Below are 26,931 nucleotides of genomic sequence, written 5' to 3' on the forward strand. Positions count from 1 at the left end.
AGAGAATGAAGGAGTACCTTGTAAAACCCATGGAGGAATTTCTGGTGTTTTCATTTTTACCCCGTTATTAGTACACAGTTCCTACACACTAGTAGGACTGGAGTCTTATTTGGTTGCATCATGTTCTATATAAACCTCTGTTTTTCACTAAAAAAAAAAAAAAAACAACACCACAACAACAGCAAAACCCACCCACACAAAAAAAAACCCACAACCTTGGAATTTCTGGGTAAAAGCGATCCCAAAAATGTTAGCAGAAACTTTTTTTTTTTTTTTTTTACCACAATACTTAGGATGGAAATGAAAGACAAACTTAAGTTTCAATACAGAATTAACTTAAAATTACACTCCTGAAACCTAACAGGAAAAAGAAACACAATTATTGATGACATAAATTAGAACCATTTTGTTTCTCTAATTTCTTGCATGCATATGATCACTAATCTAAATAAAAACATTACTAAGTATAATTTTTCTGGTATTTTTTTCTCTCTCCCCATTTTCCCAAATAGTTGTTTCTAAATTTTTCACTGTAATAAAATAGACTCCACAGTGATAACGTGGTTGGAAATCAGGACTTTAATCAGCTATTAATATTGTAAGACAGATTTAAAGAGCTTTTGAAATTGAAGTCAAAACAATAATAGGTTTAAATGATTAAAGGGAATTAAGAAAGCCAGGAAAGTTCAAAGCCTGTTAATCACCAGAGTGTAGAAAACCATGATCATTTAATAGGGTCGGCCCTATCACCCTGGACTTAAGCATGCAGTAGTGGCCTTGTCAAAACAGTTTTCTTAGCTATCAATTAGTGAGCTAAAAATTTAAGACATCTAAATAGTTCCCATATATAGCAGAAGTAAAATGTTTTCTCAGTAATAATTTTTAAAACATGTACACACTCTGTACACTTTTTTGAAACCAATGCTCAGAATTCTATACTCATTAGACTGGTTGAAATATACTTGATTGACCTTTAGTAACTTCATCAAGGAATAAAACATTAATTCAATTTGTGCAGAACTACAGGCAGTTCTGTTTATAGACTGAACTCCTTATCATTTTAATGTTATTCCTTTGAGCCTTCAGTATTTAAAGAGTTTATTTAGTCATACTAGTCACTTTGCATTGTTTCTGTTCTGAAATCATAACCTAACCTTTACATATCAATTTTCTTCAACCAGAAATAAACATCACTTTGCAGTTGAATTAATTTGATAATAAACACAAAACAGCTTCCACAATTTTGCGTTCAAGCTTCATTTGTATTAAAAAAATACAAAAAACCCAAAAGTAACATGTATGTAAATTAAACAGGATTCCTGTTCTCTTCCTAGTTATACATGACTACTTGCTATTATAACTTCAAAATGTATTGTTTGAATGATCTTGTACCAGTTCTACAACAGATTCTGTCAGCACTAGCGCTGAAAATCCCCCAAATACCTCACTGCTGCATAAGGAGCTCTGTCCTGAGAAGGAACCTGTAACAAAATACCATTCAGGAAAGGAGGAGTAGTGTGGTTGTGGACACTATCCTGACATTGTGCTGCCTAGAGTTATAAATTATTTCAATGATTTCTTCTAAATAAAGACTCTCTGTATGCCATATATGAAAAGCATGGCCAGCTACTCAGTTGAGTTTCTTTACACTTGAAAATGAGTCCTTCATCTTTTCTTCTAAGGAGAAGGCACAATTGGGAAGCCATGTGCTTTGGGTGTCATAATGAAGTTCAACAGGTTCTACTTTAAATACAGGTTAATACTTTGGACAAACTAAAAAGGGCAGTACCATTACAAACTTAAAACAACAGTGTGAGGCTCCATCAATAGGCGGTACATTTCATGACTGAATTACAACTTCGTCCCCATATTAGATCTGATCTGTCTCTATCTGTAAAATAAAAAATTAAATCAGAATTTCTAAAACACAATTATTTTATTATCTCTAGCAAAAAGACAGGACACATCCATAAAAATCAATTAAGACACAGTAAAAGACAATTATTCTCCAGTGAAGAACTCAAGAACCACAGAGTGAGCCCAGAATATTACTTTCAAGCAGTAAAATGCTCCAAAAGTAGGACACTGGAAGTGCTGAGGCTGTATCGAATTTTGATGGATGTTAAATACTTCATTGTCTTCAAAATGCTCGGAATTGACCTTTTCATCATTCATAAGGACACAGAGAAAAAGACTGGAATATCATATTTAATGGAAAATGCATTGCTCTATTTAGAAATCATAAGGAAACTAATAGTCCTACATGCCAGTTAAAACCTTTTTATCTAAAAAAACATAGTTTAAGATGTATTGCATTTTCCTGCTACACAACTTTATGGATGTCTTTCTGTTTGTGACAGGCTAGGCAAAAGTATCAATTCCATACTATTATTGCAATCTGAGTTTTCCTGCTGCTTAAAAGCTAGATCTCTTCCATCATCCATCTCTGCACCTGAGCACTCGTTGCAGGACAGTTCAGCTTACAGAAATTTAAATAAAGAATTGTCAGAGAGTTCATGTGCTTTAATTTGCCTTCTCTAAAAATGATTTTTAACACTGACTGGAGCTACAGACAAGTGTTACAGCTATGGTGAAATTCCAGCCATGCTGAAAGTACTTATCCAAGCCACTGTAAGGGTATTAGCTTTACTGGGAAAAATTAGCATATGGAAAAAGGCCGAGAAAGTTTCTTTACTGCACTGAAAATGTTAATTTAATCCTAAAAAATGAAGGAGCAATACCAAGATGGAGATTCAGGGAAGAGCTCTTGAGAGAGAAACTCCTTGCTCTGTTACCACTAGAGAAAGAGACACAGGGAGAACAGCAATTACTGCTTCTGGGAAGAACTGTTCCTCCCTTTCGCCTCTAGCCATAGCCACTGTTTTGTATCTTAACCCTCCACCCACAACGGCAGCTCAACATCAAGCCCAGACATCCAAGGATCTGGCAGAGCAAAGAGGCACTGAGGTATTTGGACAGTTCCTGCCATTTATGGCGCAAAAGAGCTTCACACTTTGGCTTAATAACAGTTTTCTCCCAGGGGTGGGTGTAGGAAAAGGTCTTTCAAGCATTTCTCATTTTGTGAGTGTGCAAAAACTTGATATTAAAAATATCTTCCTATTTTGTAAGGTTGCCAGGCTTCTTTTATTAACTTTTTACCCCAATTTACACATAAAACTTGGAATACCCTACTTTTGAAAAAGTCAGCTATACCTCACATTTTCTCAGCTAAAGCAGGAATTTGTAGTTGGTGCTTTCAAAACAGTAAAAAACCAGCAATTACTAAAGCAACTTACTCATTTTAATTAACTTTTTATTTGAATGGTGGTTGATACAACGCTACAGTCTGCCTTAGGGACGTGTTTAGCACATATGACCTAGGACAAAAGCTGCTAAAAAAAAAGAAGTCATGGAATTTTGGAATTTGCACAGGCTAACTTGGCAAGGCGGGCAAGATTAGCTTTTTTCCCCCCCATAAGTAAAAAAACCAATTCCCAGCCTAAAATCCTCCAAAATGTTATTTCCAGCATCTCTTAACCTGTGAAATTGCAATCTAAATTAAGAATACTGCAAACATCGAAACTGAAACTATATCCAAGGAAGATACACATCCAAGCTCTTGACATAATACAGACCAACAAACAGTTGCATTCGGTTTAGTAATTTAGTTGTTGTTTAGTGCTGCTGTACATATTGTTACAATCACCAAAAGAGCTGCCATTAAATTCACTGGAACACACTTTCGCAAAAATGAAGTTATAGCAATCAAATTTGGGGGAAGGTCTTCAATCTCTTTTCCACACAGCAATTCTACAAATAAGGTTTGTAGGAGACACATGAGATCCTGGAACACACTGCCTCTTCTACTGGAAGGCCAGAGAAATATAAATATTATAAGTTCAAATATTTTCATTGCAACTACAATTCTTGTCTTGAAAAAGAATAGATAAGTTATACTAGTTTGAAGCCACGTAATAGACACTAGGATTGAAACCTCTGCATCACCATGTACCACTTTGGGGGTTTTATTAACTTAATATTCATAGTTGAGACCGAATGCCACCTTGGAGGGGTCAAGCACTGAATTTCGTCATAGTTTCACTTCTCATGAAGGAAGATGACTGTATGCTTACTGATTAGAGCGACGGCATCATTCTACAGTGACCTTTATTGGTTTTCTTCGTACCAGTAGGAAGCTCCTGTTGCCTAAGAATAAGAACCAGCCTCAACACTAAAAAAGTAGCCTCAACAACACAAGCATTGAAAAAAAGTCCATGGTAATATTTGTATTTCTACAACTTCTTGCTACTGTCCACTTGTTACAACTTGTTGTATTAGGCATTCTTATGCTCCCCTTTACACTTTGTCATATGCATCTCAGATTCTTGCACTGAAACTGAATCACTTTTGCTGTCACTTCGTAACAAGGGAAAAATAGAAGAAAAAAAGGGAGAGAAAAAAAAAATCACTGGAGCAAACTGAAAAAAAAAAAATCACCCCAAATTGTTTATCCTTAGCTCCCCAATCTCTGTTAATAAGACAGACATAAAATCACAAGTTTAAAGTAGAACTAAAAAAGGAAGATAATTTGCATGTTAAAACTGCAGCTTGCAAAAACACAGACCTTTTCTGAGTGCAATTTTTGAGTTGTCCTAAAACATACAGCATTGTTTTAAAGGATTTGGCCCAGGTTCAAAATAAGAATCTAATGGCATAGCACGACACACAGCACAAACATCTACACCACTGACTGATGAACTCAGCGTTGGATTTCATTACAATTTTTTTTTTTTTAAAAAGGACAACACTTACACTGAATTATTCTATTAAAGTGGGGAATCAAAGGTTTGTGAAACATCTTTGTCCACAGCTCTCGATTTAGTCTGAGCTTACTAGGTAACTACAGGCTTCATGGCATCCTGAAGTCTAAGACACAGACTTTGCCTCCAGTTACTTGAAGTATCGATGGTTCTGCCCTGACAAAAATAAAGTCAAATAGCAATTAAACAGCTGGTTTACCCTTCTCCAGCCCTCGACTAAGGAAAAACAAGAACACTAGTAATTAAGCCAGGCTGCCTCCACCCTCTTCCTGTGGCTACAGCAGAGACCACAGCTCCAACACTCCAGAAAGGAACAGGACAAGAGGCAAAGCACAGAGCAGGCCTGGACACGGTTACGTGATGCAGAGCATAAGCACAGTACCAGGGATCAACAGCAGCATAAGCACCTCATAACTTAGAGTACTGTTAACAATAACACTGATGTGCTACCTGCACATAGTTCAGGAATAGCCTGATGAAATAGCAAGTAACTAAAAAAAAAAAAAAAAAGCTTTAAATTAGTATTTAATTTCAAGGAAAGGACAGAATTCCTCTCATCTTGATGCATCTAACTTGGGAAGAAAAGCTATTGAGATTGCAAATTCCCTGACCTGAATGAAGTAAAACCAAACAAGAGCAATGAGCATTAGAATTTACTTAAACATCAATTTTTTCAAAATCTTAAGTTGCTAAAAAGCTGAAGGTATTCCAACCACTTAAAAATGCTATAACTAAAAAGTTGTCTTTTCTAAGATATGACAAATCAATTTCATCTACAGTAAAAAACCTGAGAATTTGACAAATAATTCTTCATTTTTAACTGGACTTTCCTGTTCTTCAGTTCATGGGTGATCAAACTATTTCCCTATAATACCACAGTAATTAAAATAAAAACTCTAGCCTTTGCTATGCTGTTGGAAATTTGGGATTGGAGAAGCATACTGGGAATGGAAAACAACATTAAAATTTTATCTTATGACCCTGTAATTAAAAAGAATGTCTGCAACCATACCCAGAACATTAATTGCAATTTTTATCTACTGTATCCTAAACGGAAAAAAAAAAAAAAAACACACACCACCACACCACACACACACCCACAAACAAACAAACAAACAAAAAAACCCACACAAAACCACACAAATCCATCTTATAATTGTGCAGTCAGGACACTCTAAGATCAAAAGTATTCCAGAACAAACAGCAAGTACCACTTCCAAAGATAAAAGTTTTACTATCTGGTTTTGGATCAATTCCAGTTCCCTACTGAGCAACCCAGCTTTTTCCAAAGGCATCTTCAGGGAGGGTCTTTTCACTTAATATTGTTGCCTAGTTAAAAATGGAGACACTTAACTCATAGAGCTCATTCACTTAAAGTCCGTGTTTGCATTGAGTAGGCAAATGGAACCCAGTATTTCATAATTTGCCTTGTAATGCAAGTCCAGAAGTCTAGTTAAACAAGTTTTTACTTGGGAGTGAATTGAAAATACATATAAGCTGTGTGTGATGTGTCTCAAGGCTATTCTAAACAAAACAATCCAAGAACTAGACATGTTCCACTGACATGTTAAATTAGCAGGTTCTCTGAAGAAATGGAAGTTATGACTTGCAGTTTATTACTAAGCAAGTATTTCAGAAAGTGAGAAAATACAATAGAAGAGAGAACAAGAAGTGGAATATTTCCTATTCATGAACATGTTACATACTATTTTAGAGGTAAATAAGGAGTTAACAAGCTTTTCTGTAATCATTGCTCAAGCTCAGTACACCCCAAAAACATCACAGCTCCTCATCCAGAACTTACTCCTTGCACAGGGCAGATTTTTTGAATAGCCTTTTCCAAATGGATCTTAACTAAAATCTTTCACTCATTTAAACCAAACATTTAACTAAAGGCACTAGGAGAAACTATCAGGCTTGTAGAAAGCTCTAATTATGTTGTCAGGAATGCTAACAAATTTATAGACACATTAGTACCAAGAGGATATTTTTAAGACCGCTATCATTACCCTAAGTCTTTGCAAACAAATACTTAAGTTTTTTATAATTTACCAGCAGTCAGATGATGCAATTTGGCTTAACAGTTTTAACAATGTTCTATGTTCAGACTCTGAGATAAGCTAAATTGACTTCTACAGCTACAACTTAAAACACAAGGTAATATAAAGAACCTTCAGCTGTTCAGCTTCTCAGCCAAATGAGCCAACATGATACTTTTACCAGTGATGTTTCACAAGAATTATTGAAACAACAGAAAATCATATAGCAAACTCTCTCAAAAAAGGGGTAAATTTTCAGGGACAACAAGTCTTAAAGTTACTATGTACTTTCTATATATTCAGCACTGTATAGACACGTAACACAATCCTCAACTCAAAGAAATACAAAACCCCATTAACCTCTTCCAGAGACTTGAGATGAAGCACACAAGTAAAGACATTAGTGAAAATGAAAAAGTAAAAGTCCGGGTTTGTTTTTTTTTTTTTCTCCCCTTAAATCTGGCAGCAAAGTCCATATCTGCGGCTTGTGCTGCAGATCTCCTAGTACAGAATCACCACTCATCCTTCTCAGTCTTGGGGCTCACTCCATGTGTTTTCTGGGAAAGGGCTTGTTTTGCATTGAAGCCTTAAGACTGTGTTGAAACCTGAGTTTTGTGAAGAGACAAAGAACCTCTTCTGATTGTGTAAAAGCTATTTAGACTCTCAGCCACTTCATTAGAGCTAACTGCATGAGCAGTGTTTTGATTTTTCTGCTATGGAAGTTACAAAGGCTTCTGTTAGATATGAGCAAAGGTAACAAACTGAAAATGTTGAGAATAATACATGGCAGAATGGCTAAAGCCACAGCTATACAGACCAACCTGAATTTACTGTGAGATGATGTTTTTCATTTCAGCTGCTTCTCAAGCCTTTTCCTAATTTATAATCCAAAGTCTCACAAGAGTGGAAAAATTATTAAATACGTACATCTTCACTTCCATCACAGCAAACATTAAAACAATTTCAGACAAGAAAGTTTAATTTACCAGAAGTCAACATTACTCTATTAGTAAGGTTTGCACTTAACTAATCCATCACCTTCCAACAGCACTCTGCAGTGAGGAAAGGCAGAGAATGACCACGCTTCTTGGGATCTTCAGTTATGACCCAATGCTGCAGACAAGTTGGCAGCACACTGCAGGAGATCCATACCCCTACTTGTGAAATTACAGATCAAAATAACAGCATTTCTTCCTACAGTGTGAGAATATCCTTTTTTCATATATTAACCATTACCACCGCTTCAAGACACAAACACACTTTGTAGACTTCATTCATTCTTCTTCTCATATTTTTTTCAAACCTGTTTTTCCAGTGAAGAGTAAAAGTACAAATCCATTTCTTGGTTTACATAGAGTTTGTGTGTACAACAGGAGAAAAAGACTTGGCTGATTTGACAACAGACAAGAAAATAAAATAGCAACTTGTAATCCTGGACAATGATGCTGATTGAATCATCAGTCTGGAGATGCCAAATATAATGCAATTTGGCATCCAGACTACTAAACAAAATTCACTTTATGAGATCATGGTTATGGTCAAGAGCCCAGAAAATAGAGTGAAATAAAGCAATAAGAAACTTAAACCCTGATAAGAGAAATAGGACATATAATTTCCACTATATCTCCACTCCTTTTAAAGAGCACGGGCTGGAAGACATTTACACGCTTATACAGATGCTGGCTGTATTTTCCTCACCCTCCCACTGGCTAATTAAGGAAGATACAAGGTTTTCACATATTTAGAAGTTCCAAGACTAGCATAATAATTGTGTCAACATAAATTTGGCAATAATGATTCTACCTCCTCAATTCATGCAGTCATAGACCAAATGTTTGACAAAAGCAAGAGAAGATTTGTCCATTCTGTGAACACATGCTTCTCAACTGCTGGATGTGCAGTTGAGGTGACCAGTAACGACTGAATCTCTACAGCCTAAAAGTTAACTATAGTTAGATAAATGTCAAAAACTAAATGCTTGCAAAACAGAGTGCTCTAGGGGGACCAATGAAACAGATGTCATCTCCTAACTTTTAACAGCAGGACACTGGAGTATTTACAGGAGTCAGCAGTACTGAGTTTCTATGGCGTCTTGACACATCATTGTCATGTTGATCAGAATTTCTTTACCTGCTTTATTAGGGTTTAATACATGTAGTGTAGATTAAGTTATTTTTAAATGCCTGTTACAGATTCAATAGGTAAAGGAATCATTCCTGTTAAATGTCTCAGGTAGAAAAAAGTACACAAAAAGCTTTAATGAATACTTGTTAGCAAAGTTACTTTCTGATTAGCATGGCTATAATTAGCAGTGCACTCACAGAACATCAATCCTTTTTCTATTCTTTCCACTCCCACCCATAACCAGCTGCTCTTTGAGCAAGTATCTATATCCCAGAAAAATTTAAAAAAAATAAATACTGGTAGGTTATGGAGTTAATGCAAATTAAAAGGAGACCCCAGCCCCACCCCACAAAAAAAAAAAAACCACCACACAAAAAACTGGTATTTCTTTCATGCAGATACTCAGAAAAGCCAAGAGCACAGAATGGATTATATTTACTTCAAGAATGCTCTCCAGATTTATGAGCAGAAATTGAGGTGAATTTGGGTATCACTAGCTTTTAACAGTGCCAATCAACACTGCTAACACTTTGACAGATTGCCTCTATGAAGATAGATAAGGTGTGAGACCAAGAAAACATAACTACCTGACAGAGGCCAAAGCTTCAGCTCAGCTAATGCCAGACTACTGATACGGCCTGAAAAGCTCAGACAGACACAGTGAAGTTCTGTTGTGATATAAATTAAGACCATCTCTCCTAGATATAGTGCAAGAAAGGCTTAAAGCTTTCCAAAACTTGTCAAGAGAGCAAAATACTTCAGAGTCCAGATTAAGCCAAAATCCACATTGAAAGAAAGGTGACAGGGCTGTGCTAACACCACAAGCCAAAAATACCCACCCAACCCCCCCAATACTGCTCATTTCCTCAAACCAGTATTACATGGCAGCAAGCTGGTTCAAATCCACCAAGGGCTAGGACTGCATTTATTTTCACCTTTATTTACAATATGGATAGTAGGCTACTTAAATATTGTTAAAAGGACCACTTGAGACTTCCTACACAATCTTATGGTGTTTCCATTTGCATTTTCTTAATAGAAGTTACAAAACTAATTTAGTTACAGGACTCATTTTAATATTCTAATTTCATTGACAATATATGTTGATTAAACTTGCAATATCAAGTCATTGATTCTGAACAAAGGTATTTACTCTTAAAAATCAGTTATACAAGAGAGTAGGATGAACTAACAGAAACAGTGAAAAAGCTAAATGTATCAAATTCTTAAGGGTTTTTCCTAAACTCTTTCCTCATTTTACTAATCTGCTTTCTCAAGTCAGAGCGCAGCTGGCCTGATGAGCCCATTAAACATGGCCATACAGTTGAAGAGGTGAGACAGGCTCCAGAGTTACTTCACAAGCTGAGGAAGTGCAGGATTTTATTCCCATTCCAGAAAATACTGCAAAATATATTTGGACCTGAAGTATAAACATGCTTGTCCATTTGTTAAATGCACTACATAAACTTAAAAATAGGGAACTAGAAATAAAATCAGGGACATGTGAAAAAGATAGACAAGCTTTTCAGTTTTCTCGTTATTAACAGAGTTATCACAGTACTATTCAATATATTCATCAATGACTTGGATGAGGGAATAGAGTGCACTGTCAGCAACTTTGCTGATGATACCAAGCTGGGAGGAGTGGCTGACACGCCAGAAGGCTGTGCTGCCATCCAGTGAGACCTGGACAGGCTGGAGAGTTGGGCAGGGAAAAATTTAATGAAATATAACAAGGGCAAGTGTAGAGTCTTGCACCTGGGTAGGAACAACCCCAGGTTCCAGTATAAGTTGGGGAAGGACCTATTAGAGAGCAGCGTAGGGGAAAGGGACCTGGAAGATCTGGTGGACAGCAGGATGACCGTGAGCCAGCACTGGGCCCTTGTGGCCAGCAAAGCCAATGGCATCCTGGGGTGTATTACAAGGGGTGTGGTCAGTAGGTCAAGAGAGGTTCTCCTTCCCCTCCACTCTGCCCTGGTGAGACCACATCTGGAATATTGTGTCCAGTTCTGGGCCCCTCAGTTCCAGAAGGACAGGGAATTGCTGGTGAGAGTCCAGTGCAGGGCAACAAAGATGATGACGGGAGTGGAGCATCTCCCTTGTGAGGAAAGGCTGAGGGAGCTGGGTCTCTTTAGTTTGGAGAAGAGGAGACTGAGGGGTGACCTTATTAATGTTTACACATATGTAAAGGGTGAGTGTCATGAGGATGGAGCCAGGCTCTTCTCGGTGACAACCAATGATAGGACAAGGGGTAATGGGTTCAAACTGGAACACAAGAGGTTCCACCTAAATTCAAGAAGAAACCTCTTCTCAGTAGGAGTATCAGAACACTGGAACAGGCTGCCCAGGGAGGTTGTGGAGTCTCCTCTGTAGACATTCAAAACCCGCCTGGACACATTCCTGTGTAACCTTATCTAGGTGTTCCTGCTCCGGTAGGAGGATTGGACTGGATGATCTTTTGAGGTCCCTTCCAATCCCTAACATTCTGTGATTATCAGCAGCTTCCACATGAAACTGTTGTCACAAGACTGCTTATTGCTTTAAATAATGCTATACGCCACAAAGGCATTTTAGCAGTAAAGAAACGCTCACAGAGCATATGCTGTTCCAGGAGACAATTTAACTTGTCTGACAGCACTATAAGTACATAAGACTTCTATTTTTTAACTTAAATTCTGCAGAGCATATCAGGTCCAGTGAAAAGTACAATGCACTCTTACAGGATTTCACTACTGCAATAGAGATGCAACCACCTCTTTTATGACACCAATTTATAAGGATTAGTAGGAGGAGCATTCTTAGGTTGGTGTCAGGGGCATTACTGTTGTTCAGAAATCGGTTTTCAAGTTATTTCAGTAGAAACAGAAGACAGAGAATTACATCAGAATAATTCACTTTTTCAAAAATCAAGTCAATGCCTTTAGTGTTCAAAGTTCCAGATGTTTTTGAGACTGATACACTCCATTACACTCTTGTCTTTTGCCTCCAGCTTACATACTCAGGCTCTCATTTAACACACCCTTAGATAAAACTTGAGTAATAAAATAGCCATTGCAAAACAAATTATTGTTATTATTAAAAACTTCAGAACAAAAGATTTGTGGCTGACGGTACACATTCACAAATAAAAACTCTGCACCTGTTCTTTATTGATATGAAATTTATTCTTTATCTGGTATTCCAATTAATAACTAAAAGAACTACTAGAGGGAAAAAATTACTAACACTTTAAAACTTAAACAAATTATTGTGAGCACTCTAAAAGATGAAATCAACTTACTGAAAAATTGAAAACAAGAGAAACAAAACGATAACTATATTTTACACCTCTCAAAAAGTCATACCTCTAAGCTGATAGAGAACGAGCAAGCTTAACATCACCAGCAATAAACAAACCACAATTCAGTGATATGCTTATACGGACAGTAGCATAACAACTATGCATAAGGTAAGATAACAGACCACATGATAAGAAGTGGTCCTGTTCTTGACTGATAAATTGGAATATTTAAAAAAAAAAAAAGGTACGCTTGCACAGCTTTTCTTGGTGTGTTGCAGAAATGGCTTATTTGCCCCAAAGTCATCACTGAAGAAAGAAAAGAACACCGGTTGTAATAGCACATCAAAAGTAGCACACAAATATTCATATAGGACCTACCTACCTACACGTTACTGACATTGATGATTGCTTCCAATTAAAGGCTAGCAAAGACAGCATGAAGAAACTAGAATGATTGTAGAAAACAATAAATACCAAAACCATTAAAAAAATGAAGTTTTTCACTGACACCACCACCACAGCTTCATATAGCTAGAACAACCAAATGACTGATAACAATGTTGGCATCTTTCAGTATAAGGCCAGAATCCCACAGAGATTAGTGCAAACTTAGCATTACACAAGCAGGTAGTCCTGCATTTATTTACAGACATCATTCTGGAAACAAGATTGACATTTAAAAAAAAACAAGAAAAAAAAAAAAAAACACCAAAACACAAACCAAAAACAACTTACTTGTCAAGGAAGTCCTTGTCCACAACTGCACAGATATCAAGCAGAGGATTTCCCATTCCAAACAGGACATTTTCACTGTAAGAGAATCAGTTATTTCAAGTTAGCTTAGCATTAGTTTAAATTTCCTAGTATAATATGCTGAAGACATTTTTTTATTAGCAAGAAATTTTTTTCTTCCATACAGCTAAGGAACAAAAAGATAAACATTTTGTCCAGCTCAGTAGTCACATAGAGACCAGGCATATAGACAGTGTGAAATCTGAGTGAAGTATCAACCTACAACAATCTTTGATCAATATCCAGACTGTAAGCAATCAACAATATATCATCCTACACTACTCTTTGATCAATACACAGACTATAAAAACTGAAGAATATATGAAGGTATATTAACCTATCATTCATTCAGATAAAGATTTAGAGCTGCATGCCACATTCTGGAGTTTTAAAAGGATTGCATTCAGGTTGTAATACCAGATTTTAGACATGGAGAGCATCAGACCAGATTGTAAGAATTTCACTGAACAGACTTAGTCGCTATGCTAGGTCTACTCTGCTACTAATCAGTAATTAACAATCTAAGACTGTTTTAATAAACTGAATTTAAGAGACTATGGATTCTGCATTGTCAGCCATCTTAAACAGCATAGCTGTCTACTGATGAGAATGCATGTACTTTTTAATCAATTTGAAATTCATTACCATGACTCCTGCCACATAAAAACAAGACAGAGATACTGCAAACAGCTGAATGTGCTGGCTTTAACTTTTTTAGATTCATTCAGAGACCATGTGTTACATTTTTCTGAATACCAGTACTTGGGTGATAATGCAGTAATACCAAAGGATTAGATATCTAGCCTAGTGTCAAGTAGGACTGAATGCAGCTGTTCTCAAAGGCTGCCTAAAACTACATCGAAACCCACCACATTGCTTGCTAAGCTAACACCTGCTGCCTCCAGCTGGCAAGGCAAGCCCTCGCTCTAGACACCCAAGGCAGCTTCAGTGCCACCACCAAATCCATCTCCCTCTTCACTATGTCTCTATCAAACATTTGCAGAGAAAGCATATTCCCTCTCTCTCCATTCCCCAAAAAGCACTACTGGAACACTCCAGTTGGATCCAAAGTTTATCTCGATACTGAGACACTGCAAACGATGCTTTAAGTATCTTACTTTTTGTTGTAGATTTAAAGACAGGCCTTGACAGCCCATTTCGCTGTAAGTGAAGTGTGGAAAATGCTGCTCTGTGAAGACAGAGACAGAAATCCAGCTCACTCTTAGCTGAGATGGGAAACATCTGCTTAGTAAAATCCTGTAAGACTCACTAAATACTTTTGTCAGTGTCAAAAGAAGTATTGCTTCTTCTAAATAGCTAGAAGAGAAGGGAGACAGATGACAGTTAAGAAGAAAGGGGATTGTAGTTATGTCCCCAAGACACAACATTCTCTCCATTTTAAAAACTAAGTATTCCATCAGTAGTATTGCAGGACAATGAACAAACAAGTCAGAATTCTAAAAGTGCTGAATGCAGATTTGTCCCAAACTGTATGCTCCTGTGCTTGATGTTTAGCTGTTTCTCATATTCTGTGAAATTCTACATATCAATAATTTTATACCTGCACTTAAGAAAACAAATGCCTATCATGGATAACTTCTACAGAAGACAAGAATCTGCACTTGAAGAGTCTGGTATGTTAGAAAACAGCAGCTGTACTTCAAAAAGTCTCTGAAATGCAGCTGTAGTTCTGTCGTTTCTTAACTGACACTGTTTGTTAAAGATACCTTTCTGGGCAAAACTTCAAGAGTCTGAACAATCTCTTCCCAAGTCATTAATTTGAAAATTCAACAAGTCTAAGCAGACATTTAAGATCACTGCCCTGATCAGTGTTTCCTAATGTGAGATTTGTGAACCACAACCTGGAAAGTCCCGTATTTCTACCACAGCTTGGCTGTGTAAATCCTTAGCACATTCAACCTGATTAACCTGACATTCGCTACATTTCAGCCAGTGCAAATCACCCTTCCCTTCTTCAGAGGCTGCAAAGTATACACACTGTTACACTACTGTGCCTTTTTGTTGCACAACATTAGGTATAGCACTTAGTTGGCCACAGTTAGCTCCTCTGTAAAAAATGTATATATATATATATATATATACATACACACACTGCATAAAACCACATATTGTAAAAGGATAAAATTAAACATAACGTTTAGGATCCTGGAGAATGCTAAATTTACAAGTCTTGGGAGCAAGAAACCAAGATATTAAACTGTTACAGTCTCATGAAGTTTAACACTCTTAGCAGTACATGTGAACCTTATTGGCCTTACATTCACTGTTCGGTCACACTGGACACCTGCATCAATTAAAATTTAATTAATTATTTCCAACTGACTAGACATAAAACACAGTGAGGAAGCAGCAGCAATAGTTTCCTGACATGTGAGATTTCATAATTTACCTGGGAAATATATCTCTGCAACAGACACAGAACAAACACTGATGTGCTCCACAGCCTCTTCAACTCCCATTTGAGGAGGATATTCTTGCTTAACCTAACTAACCTATTGCAAAAGATCATTCAGCTCAGCTCTGCCCGAAACAAGTGACAACACCTGCACAAATAAAAGGCAAACAATTGACCATACACAGTCAGTGTATAAGTGTATATATATGCATATATATATGCATACACATACAGAGAACATAAATATTAGCAGAATATATACTTTTCGAACTTTAAACTAAGATGTTCATACAAATCTAAAACTCGTTTGGATGCTGAAGAACGCTGTCCATCTAGCAGGCAAAACTACAGGAAATACAGCATCCACTTTACAACAACTTACTTTACAGAAGGCTTCGATGTATACCACATTTGCATCCTAAACTCTTGACAACAAGCAATATATTTTAGGAGTTTGTCATTTAACTTTGGACTAAATTAAGAGTTGAAATTATGAAAAGTGAGTTGTAAATGTAAGTTCAAGCAATGTAATTAATGAAATACAAATCAGTCCTCAGCTGCTAATGATAGCATTTTTTTGGAGATTGCCAGGATGATTGACTTTTCACAAATAGCCAGTGTTTCATGTATTACTCTCATCAGAAGTTGCAAAAGTAATGAAGTGAAAACAAACTGGATAGAAGTAAAACAAAACACATACAAACAAACAAAACACCACACCACAAACACAAAACACCACAAAACCCACACATCAGTGCTGAGTTTCCCCTTCAATCAATTTTTAAAAAGTCAACAAAATTAACCATAACTGAAAAATCTGGAAAGCTGTGTCCAACATCACGATTACTAATGCTCTACTGTTGTATTCATTTTTAGAAGTACAATCCTGTTTCAAGTTGGAACATTAGCAGTATTGTATCTATCACAGAATATGGTTATCATCCCATGCTGCTGTGCACTTCAGTGGAAGAGCAACATCAAAATATCAGAGAAAGTATATGATTAGTTACTGGCACAAAGACAGGAATATTTTGAGCCTTTGTATACTGGAATGTCTTCCTAAAAAAAAAAAAAAAATCCAAATATTTATTAAAAAAACATTTCATGTTTTTTCCTGTTCACTGCTGCAAACTTTCTCTCATCTATGCAATAGTAACCAACAATAAAGGAAGCCAAGATTTCATCTTCTGTTATGGCTCTGTAACAGCCTCACACAGCTGTAGCATACACTTACTATTACGTTCTTCTGTGAAGACATTTTACAATGAGAAAGCCTTAATAAAATGTGACTGCGACATTTGGGTGTCCCAACTGCATGACAGCCTGCTGTATGCCTAGCCTTCCACTTACAAATACAAGATATGGTTTCATAATATCTAAAATGTTCCTATTTCTATAGGGTTTGATTATGCCCTTAAAAGTAAGGCCAAACAAAGCATGTTCTAAGCCTATTCTCAGCATATCCATTTCAGTCACAAATGAACATAGTTCAACCCCATATAATACAATATTTGAATTTAATAAAAATCATGTATACATCATTAAAACAACAGTACTAGATTCATAGCATTTGAATAGCTATAAGCTCTCAACCAAGAACATCCTTCTCTCATCCCACTTACCTACACAACATGAAAGTGAATAAGGTGACATTTACTATTAACCATAACTTGTCTGGCCTTCAAAGTACCTCAGAACCACTATTCCATGATTCCAGAGTTCAGACAATTTCCCTTGCATCACTGATCAGCAAATCACTTCAGCATATAGACCTTAAACATGTATGTAGCCTGTAGGACTGCTCGCATTGCTTTCCTTGTGTAGGTCTTAAGTAAAGGCAATATTTGGCTAAGGAGATAAATGTTTACATACTGACTTAGAGGAGTATCTTCAATGAAGATTTCGTTCATTATGGAACAATTTTCATAGTCTTCTAGAGTGACACATTCACAGATTCCAACTCGGAAGTCAAGCCTAAAAGCCTTGGCCTTATGTAAGCAAGGCTGCCACAGAAAAAAAGCTGTTCCACCACTACCCAGCTCCTTGGGCAGCTGTGCTAACTCCACAAGCTCCAATAGTGAGATACTACTACAATTTCAAAGAGCTACCGTCTGTACTCCTGGGTCAGAAACAGTGTGAAATCTGATACACTGAGTTTTGAGGGTGGAGAAAGGAGACAGGAGAGTTGCCTGGAATGATCATTGAACTCGCAATTTTAGGCATTTCTTCAGCAACTGAAGAACTGATCGGAATAGCTACGTGATCAAGGTTACCAGTTCACAATACCCACTGTCTTAAGATGAAGCGTATTAGGAAGCAAAAGTGATCATAATTATTATCTTCACTGAATATTAAGTTACAGGTTTGCCATTCTTCAGTTATGGTTGATAAACTGACACCACCACAAAGAGCCTAGCCTAATATTATTACTTTGTTTCTCATTATTGGAGATTCGTTTAAAATTAAGTTCCCGTCAAGGCACGCTACAGCGATGCTCCAAGGTTCACACCCGGCTGCCGGAGCCCCACGACATCCGTCCGCCCACCCCACGGGCTGGACGTCCCCCCGCCACGGAAGGCGGCCGCCCGCACTTCAGGCACTACCTCTGACAGGGGCACCGCCGCAGCGCGACGCCGCACAGACGCTTCGGCCGTGTCCCGGCCGCCGCCCCGCGGTTCACCTGGGGAACCGGGCTGAGCCCACCAGCGGCGGCCGCGCCAGAGCCGGCCGGACCCGCGAGCCGCTGAGGAGCAGGGCGTCGCGCGGCGCCGCCGCGAGCCCCTGCCGGGGCGGCCGTTGGTGAGGCCGGCGCGCGCCCACCTGCCCGCCGGCGATGAAGTCCGCGCGGCCAGGGAGCAGGTGACCCCGGGCGGCCCTGCCGGGCTGAGGGGCCCGCAGGGAGCGGTGCGGCTGCCCCTCCGCGCGCCCGGGGTGGCGGGCGTGCAGCCGCGAAACCAACTCCTGGTGGGGAGGGAGAGACGACAGGGAGGGGACGAAGCCGCGCGGCCCCGCACCCTACAATTACAGGGGCGGAGAGGAGGGAAGAGCGGAGCTCCGGCGGAATATCGCGCCGGACGCCCCCACCCCGCCAGCAGGAGCGCATCAGCGCTCACCGCCCCTTCCCCCGGGGCGCCGGGCTGAGCTGCGGGACCCGCGTCGGGGCTCGGCATTACCTGAGGGTGGGCATGGCTCCCCGCCCGGCCGCCCGCGGCGGAGCCCCGGTGACAGCAGCAGCGTCGCCTCTCCGCCCGGCGCCAGCCCGCAGTTTCGGCCCCTGCACCTCCCGCCCCGGCCGCGACTGAGCCGGTGGCCACGGCGCGGCTGACCCACCCGCACGCCACCGCCCCGCCCCGCCCGCCCGCGCGCGCCGCCATTGGTCGGGCGGTCGGCGGGGGCGGGCCCGGGCTCTCAGCGGCGGTGGGGCGCGAGGAGCCCCGGGAGAAGGTGGTGGCGGCGGCGGCCCCGGGGCGTTGGCGACCGGCCCCGCGCCTCAGTTCGGAAACTCATGGTACCGGGCGGCGCCTCCCGCCCAGCGCCCCGGGCTCCCTGGCCGCCATCTTTGGTACGGGCAGAGAGCACGCACCTCCCACGCACCTCCTCCTGCCCCCTCCCTCCCCCAGCCCGAGGAGACAATTATGGTCGGCAGTGCCAATTAAAAAATACGTTTAAAGGAGGTATGGAAGAGGTGCGGAGTTGTAACCGTACTGCCCACACTAAAGATGGCCAGCGGAGCCCCCAGCAGCGCCGTCCCTCAGCTGTCACGGGGCCATGGGAACTGCTGCACTCCCAAAGGGACCCAACCGCCCCCCCCGGTCGGAGCTGCTCCCGCTCCCGCCCCAGCCTCCCCCCGCAGCCCCGCCAGGACCGCTCATCCTTCCCGGCCGCTGACCGACGCCTCCCTCAACACGTGGGTTTTACTGGACAAAAACGTATTTTCACCCTTCTTATTTGTGTGCTGGCTCAGACCTTAACGCCGCCTCAGGTGACGATCCGTGAAGCTTTTCGCCTTCTCCTCCGGCACCGCCCGTGCTACCGCCGGGCATCGGCACCCGGCGCAGAGCCCGTCCCCCGCAAGCAGTGCGCGGCGGGGCTGGCCGGCCGGGTGGTGCGGGCTCCCGCCGTACCCCGTGAGGAGGCTGTTACTACCGGGCTGCTGAAGCGCCTGGCAGAAAACCGGCGATGGGCAGGTACCGGGCGTTACTCCGTCTCTCCAACCTGCTAGAGGGCAAGAATGGGGACATCGATGAGATGTGGACCGGGGGGAAAAAGGGCAGTCCTTCGCGGCCTAACCTGCTTCTTGTCCACCTGACATCCCAGCACAACTGTCGGAGCAGAAAGGAAAAGCATCAGTAAAGCCAGCGTCCTAGTCTTTGGTCTTAGTACCCACTTGCTCTTCATTTGGCTGCCAGTTCCGGCTACCCTGTATGGATTTGGCACTTATTTTGTTAGCTTACCAGCACCAGAAACACTGATTCATGAAACTGATGTCAGAACAGGTTGTTTTTGCCAAAAATGAATCCCACGTTGTTAAGTACTGCTGTGTCATCTTTAATTAAATATTTAAACTTTACAACTTCCTAATCATGTGGTTATCAGCCTTAGTCTCCCTTCCTCTCCCTCTACAAAATGGGAATATTGCACTCAGAAAAATTAAAGCAAAACTTTTCAACTATTTGCTAATTTTTGAGCGCATCAGAAGATTCTGAAATTTCAGATGTTCATGATGCTCAAGGACCAATAGTGTCAAATGAAGGTAAGAGTTATATTTACACTCAATATGTGATGTAGGACAAATTTCCTAGGTTCTCTAAACCAGACACTCAAAAATGAATCGCCACTTACAAAATTGTTATTAAAGTGTGTCAGGGGTCTTGAAAAGTCTAACAAATTGGAGTGGTAAACACATTCATCGCCTTACTGTTGCAACACACAGTACAACAGGTCCCCATGTCCTGATGGCAGACTTTGAACTCTAGTAAAATGCGAATACTATATTTCGATATATTATGGCTGTATCCTCTGATCTATGTTGAACAATATATTATTCCTAGTTTAACAATTTCAGTGCCTAATAGCCAAACCTCTGTTTGTAACTGAAAATGATGCGGGGAATCCCATCAGAGGTAAACGACAGTAGTAACACAGCTTGGTCTTGTTGGTCCCACCACTGTATTTTAAATAAGTTATTTTTTTTTCAATCAAGTTGTAGAGTCCCTCATAAACAATTGCCTGGCTTTAACAAGCCCATAAGAATATCTAAAGGAAAGCAGATATAATACATGAACATGATCTAGATTTATAATAATTTGTAACAAAAAATTGCATATTACGAACATTAAACTACAGAGTCCAAATGAGGTACCATCAGATGTTTCTAACGTTATACCAGTTCAGCAAGACAGGATCAAAAGAGTGTTTTTCTAAAAAAATTAAATAGCCTTTCATGAAATAGCATATATGGCACCTCAACAGCATTTGTCAACAGCACTTTATAAACCTCCAACTGTTCCCAAGTGCCCAGATGACTTGCTTATATTACCACATACCCATAGGTTCTACTGTTACTGATGTCTTTGAGGCATGCCCTACCACTACGGGTTTTTCTGTCATTTGCCAGCGAACTTATAGAAGGCCTGACATGTAGGTGGAGCAACAGCAACCAGGGTATCCCTGGAAAAAACAGTCATCTATCACTTACAGTCATTAACTTTATGATGCTTATGCCACAAGTTCGACTCATAGTCACAGCATATATGTGCTAGGCAGCCAGCTCAAGTTTGCTCTGCCTCTCTGACACCTTCCAAATTTGCTCTGCTTTTGTGGAGCAGTGACCTGTGCCTTCACGTGTGTTTTGGCTTCAGAAATCCCTGTGAGAAATATGGAATTCACAGCTTTTGCATGTAAAAATAGATAACACCAGACAGGGTGTATCCACAGTTTCTCTCAACTGCTTCTGTTACTGCACAGCAAGGAAGAGATCTTCCTCACTGTATCAGTTCCCCTACATATGATGAACAATTGTTCCGCAGGTGATCTTACTAAAATGCTTACTTCCAAGCAAGGTATGAATTTAAAATGAACTGCATCCCTACCTAATACAACAACAGGTAAGCATGTGAAAACTTTTAAAATTGCACTTTATTGAAGTAATCCATGAAACTATACATTTTATACATTTGTAACTTGTGCATCCATGATATAGGCAATCTAGGCCTCAGCCTTGGACCAATGTGTTATGTTTTACACCACAAATATTTGATATAAATTGTCCAGTTTACAATACATAAAGTTTTAGATTAACCTCCATATTTCACTCAATTTCTTCAAAGCATGAAACTGAAGTTAATCTTAGATAAACCAACCACTCTTTCACCTTCGCAAGATGGAAGGATGATCTTCTACATAATAGCCTCAGCAGACATTATAAAATGGGACCAGCAAGCAGAAAGTCCACAAATTGTCTTTCAATAACAGCATTTTGCAGAGCTTGCATGTATTTTCTACTAGAACAGGGGTTGTTTGGAAAGCTTTTCTACAGAGAGAATGCTATCTTTCTCAACATAAAATAAGATGTATTTTTCCTGTATGGCTATACTAGCAAAGTATTAAAAATAATTTTTTTCAATTTTAGAATTCCATAGCATTATCGCATTTCTTTTAAAGCAGCTTCATAGACCATACAGCTCTAAAAGCAAAGGGAAGTCTATAAATCTGCTAAGTCGTCATCGTATGGCAGACAGCTATGTTTTTTTTTTCCTGCCTAACTCTAGTCATATAGCCTAGCCCTTGAGACAGTTAGAGCTGCTTTGTACCAGTGAATGTACAAGGAAAAACACCCACAGATATCTTTCACCATAAATTAAATCCCCAGGTAGCATAAACCCAGCAAGTAGCTTTATGTTACCACATCCTTCAAGCGTGGAACAGCTTTGACTGTGGTCAAACAATCATCACAGAAACTATTACAGTTCAAAATGGAAAAAAAGCCTCTCCCTTCTCTGAATTCTGAGTAATACCCAAAGACTTCTCTCCTTCAGACACACACAAAAATAGACATATTTATTATATAAATAAGACTAGTATGTAAATTTAAATTATTTAAGAAGCAATGTATGTAAATAGAAAACATTGTGTTGAGAAAACATAGTGTTCACGTTGCATATGCAAGTTCAACTTAATTTTTCAATGTTTTCCAACACTTTGCCAGCAAATACTAATTAATGACCTTTAGATAGCAACTCATGCCCTGCTTCTGAAACTGATTTTGTGAAACACTCATGTACCATGCCTGTGTAAATAACTACTCAAATTCATTATCACAGCCTTGAACCACAAGCCAAAGTTTTTCTTCAAGCATTTCCACATCATATATACCTCAGTAATAGTAGAGTAAGCCAAGGGCTTGTTCTACAGAAAGTGCATTGACACTGTATTCAACTACCTCTACATTCACTCACATCCCCCTTTCAGGCCTCTTCTTTTTCCATTTATAAGTATTATTAGTAGATCCAATCAGATAAGTAATTTGACACAAGCTGTTTCATTAGCTGAAAAAGAAGGAACTTGCAAATGTATGAAAAATTCACAGGAACTTCAAGATTCATGATAAAATAGGCACATTTGCACTGACTTCCCTCCCACGGGTGATCAAGTACGCAAGCAGCTCTAGGGACAAGACCAGGCCTGTTGACTTCAGGAAGGCCGCACACAAAGTCAGAGGCATACTTTGCTGCAGGATATTAGTAAAGCCTATTATGTCTAAACTATCGTCGTTCGTCAGTATGTCTCTTCTGCTGGGTGGGCTGCAGGTAAGGAAAGCAAGAGACCCAGCCATGCTTGTGGTCCTTCCCATAACCTCCTCTTTCCTCAGGTTACACACTCCTTCCCGTAAAGCAAGGAATTACTTTAACTAAAAGGATGAAAACACCATAACAAGCTTCTCCAATATAAGAAAACAAAACTGTGGAAATATGACACAGCTTGCAAGAAATCGCACAGGATTACATCAAAGGCCAAGAGAAGACTAATGTCAATCTGAACAGTAACTTGAGGGTTACATATCTGAACACTGGAAACAAGTGTCTGAACTGTAAGAGTGAGGTATTTACCATGCTGCAAGTCATTCCAGTTTTGGATGTACTTCTGTCGACATGACTTGGAAGGGAAAGTTGCTACTGTTCTGTCCTAAATGAAGCAAAATTTGCAAAGTCTGTTGCTAGTGTCTTCAAAAGTATTTGTGTTTGTGGGGTCTAAACATCCATTTGAAGAAAAAGTCCATTGCTTTTATTCTCCTGAGAGCAAACACAGAAAGGTGCTAGAATCTCAGATCTTTCCTTGTACCAAGAGGTCATAAAGAGTACTGAGATGAAAAAAGTTACCTACATTTGCAGATATGAGAAACCGGAAAGTGAGAAAAGCATAAGCCATGAAGACAGAAAGTGAAATGAATACAAATGGGGAAAAAGATGAAATTATTAAAAAAAAAAAAAGAAAAAAAAAAGAAAAACAACCCACACACCCTGGAGATAGCAAAAGAGGAAAAAAATAACTTACTAAATTCTAACCAAAAGCTATGTCACAGCTAATTTAAAATATTCAGAATCTCATTTATAGAGAGCTGATGAAGGAATAAGCTAAATTAAAAGCCATCTTATCAAGAAAATTTAAAATGCATGAAATTAGCAATTTTTTTTACAGTCACAATCTAGTGGAAGAATAATGACAAAGGACTACTTTTGCTAACAGTTACCCACACAGTGTTTGTGAATTTATTCTGAAAAGGTAGAGCTGTCTAATATTAAGAGAAGAAAAATAAGACTATACTTGGTACTTTTAGTATAAAGTATTTGTCAAATTCACTGCTTGCATTGTCTTCATGTAGGTAAATTGATTTGCCCAAACAGGCAGCCACATCACAACTGTTTGATCAATACAGCAGCTGCAGAGCAGCCAGAAGGCCATAATGCAGCCGTAGGAACTTCAGACTGGAAGATTTCACAAGTTTGTTCATTTTTTTCTTCTGCACACATGTATATTTCTATCCAGACATGTACATATAAGCTCAAACATTTCTACAGAGCATGTCCAAATTCTTTCATAACTGTACCAGTCTGTTCACAGAAGTCTGGCTGTGGTTTTCACAGGCTTCCTAGATAAAACCAAACCAAATATAAAAGGACACAAATCCTTAGTAATTCTCCTTTAAAGATACGGCTCATGATGTTTCTAGTCAGTTGATGCTACCACTCAGTGACATGCGGTTTTGCAAGCCTATTTTCTGTTCAAATAGAACAGTTTACACACACAATGATATTTTATTTCACACAGCAGAGACACAGTCAGAAGCCTGAAACAACACAGCACACATTAATGGCCTTGCCTAAAGCCCGTTGGTTTTAGGGGGGATTTGCACCCATCAATAAAGACAATGCAAAACCTGCCGCCCAGCAGATGAATGTCAGCACAATGCATTGTTGAGCTGGGAACGCTACTTTGGGTCTCCGGCTTTGTGTTCCGCTCACTGGGTGGCAAAAGCGGGCCATCCTATATTGCTTTCAAATAACTTTAGCTGAACACTGTCAGTTTTGCCTACCTCATGAGAGCTCAATATTTGCTTTCCTTTGCCTGAAAGGATCAAAAGGGACTAAACAAAAAACATGTATTCATGAAAACTTCCTGATACCACTTTGACAGAGAAAATGATGAAAAAAAAAATACAAGGGAAGGAAACATTTCTTATTGTTGACAAGGTATGGCTTATATTACAGGGTGGAATTTAACTTTTTATGTCATTTTTTATATTAAAACAGTTTTTGTGGCAGCCACAGGAAAGATTCAGGTTTGTCTTGTATGGGAGAATAAGGTACAAGACCATCCTTGTCGAGTCCCCTACACACAGTCTTCTGAAGAGGCTGGAGAGCCTTAGCTCTAGATGTTGAAAACAAGGAATTCTCCTCTGATTCCTGGTATAACAAATATGAAGTTACTATCTCCCAAAATTTTGAAGTGATTTTTCACTTCTTTTCTAATCTGCAGGTTGTTTCCCATTTTCCCAAGCATATGTAGCAGTGCTTTGAACTGACAACAGAACCCTTGTTACAAATACAACAAAGTCAAAGAACCTTGACCTTTCTGGTACCTTCTGTACTGGCTCTTAACACGGGACAAAGTCCCATAGCAGCACTCAGCCAAATACATTTTTGCCGCTATGTTCAAAGGAGTGCAGAGGTCTGCCAGATCTAATCCAACTACCTCGCTTGCTTTGCAGGTCCAACCCAAGGCCCATGGCACACAGTAACTTTATTTGATCAACAGCTGATTATGGCACTTCTCTTCTTTTGAAACAGAGCTGGAGTCTAGGTTACACTTCATACTGAAATAACTTGAAACAGAATCAGAATACACAAGTTCTAACAATGTTCCCCATGTTTTATCCATCGTACCTCACAAAAGTATTATTTTCAGTTTGATCAGTTGTTATCAGAGCATGTGACTGTGGCCTTTCATTCCACATCCTTTACATTTTTAACTCAGTACTTTGATAACGTTCTCAAATTTTTGAATTTTCATGTTCAGGCTTGAAGCAGGTAAAGTGCACTTTCGTCTAATAAGATTTATAAACAGAAACATTGCAATTCCCAGTTTCTTGTCTACCCTTGTTTCAAGGCCCATGGAAATAACTGTTGCTTTTTAATTACAGCTTTACATTGTGGCCTGCCATTTATTTGCTTTCAGATCTCAGTTACGTTTTTCCTTTTCCACTATCTGCAACTGAGCTTGTCAACTATTATTAGACTTGAAAAGTCACTCAGCTGCCAAGAGAGCAAGTAGCCTGACTTTGACAAATTTAATAGGATTAGTTCTTTCAGTAAGGACACCAGTACCGAAAGGCGCTGTTCGCATATCTGTATTAAGTACATCTCTTTTATGCTATATTTGAGCAAGTTATTAGTTATCACCAAAGTCATTTTAGACCTTTGAAGACTTATGTCATTAATCCATTCCATATACCGAATACTTAGAAGGAGATCAATCTTACAATTATATTCATGTGAAAAATCCCAAGAAAGCTAGTCAGAAACTACACCAACAGAAGCTCTGCTCTAGCACTCTCTGTACTCATTTTGATCATGCTTCCTGCATTGAGAAACCTTGCATTTTTCTGCTATATTTAAAAAATAAATGACTTGTTTGTGTGCAGGCCATCAGTAAGATTGGGTTCAGTTCACGATACTACACAGTGATCACACAAATAAGGAAGCATAGTAGAGAGCACAGATTATTTAAATATGAAAACACTAAAAAATGTTCCACGTGTCTTGAAAATGTTAATTAGGATTTTTGGATAACTAAATTCCTGTCTAACAGGGACAGAGATCTTTTCAAACGCATTAATCGGGGCTTTCAGAGGGTATTTTTCAAAGCCGAGGAACACGGGGTGCCAAAGCCAAGCTGTATTTC

The 26,931-nt window shown here is 39.4% G+C and overlaps 1 protein-coding gene across 3 annotated transcripts in view; it reads right to left on the bottom strand.

Moving 5' to 3' along the window:
- Positions 1 to 26,931, bottom strand: part of ADK (adenosine kinase) — a 287,218-nt gene that overhangs the window by 259,441 nt on the left and 846 nt on the right. For 2 of the 3 annotated variants that reach the window (XM_065842920.2, XM_071811816.1), the window contains exon 2: positions 12,999 to 13,073. In XM_065842920.2, the coding sequence (XP_065698992.1) occupies positions 12,999 to 13,073 (75 nt within the window). Of the gene's footprint in view, positions 1 to 12,998; positions 13,074 to 18,644; positions 18,773 to 26,931 lie in introns of those variants that run through there. The other variant, XM_065842921.2, reaches the window with a different exon arrangement.

The sequence above is a fragment of the Patagioenas fasciata genome, chromosome 8, assembly GCF_037038585.1.
Source record: "Patagioenas fasciata isolate bPatFas1 chromosome 8, bPatFas1.hap1, whole genome shotgun sequence".
NCBI lineage: Eukaryota > Metazoa > Chordata > Aves > Columbiformes > Columbidae > Patagioenas > Patagioenas fasciata.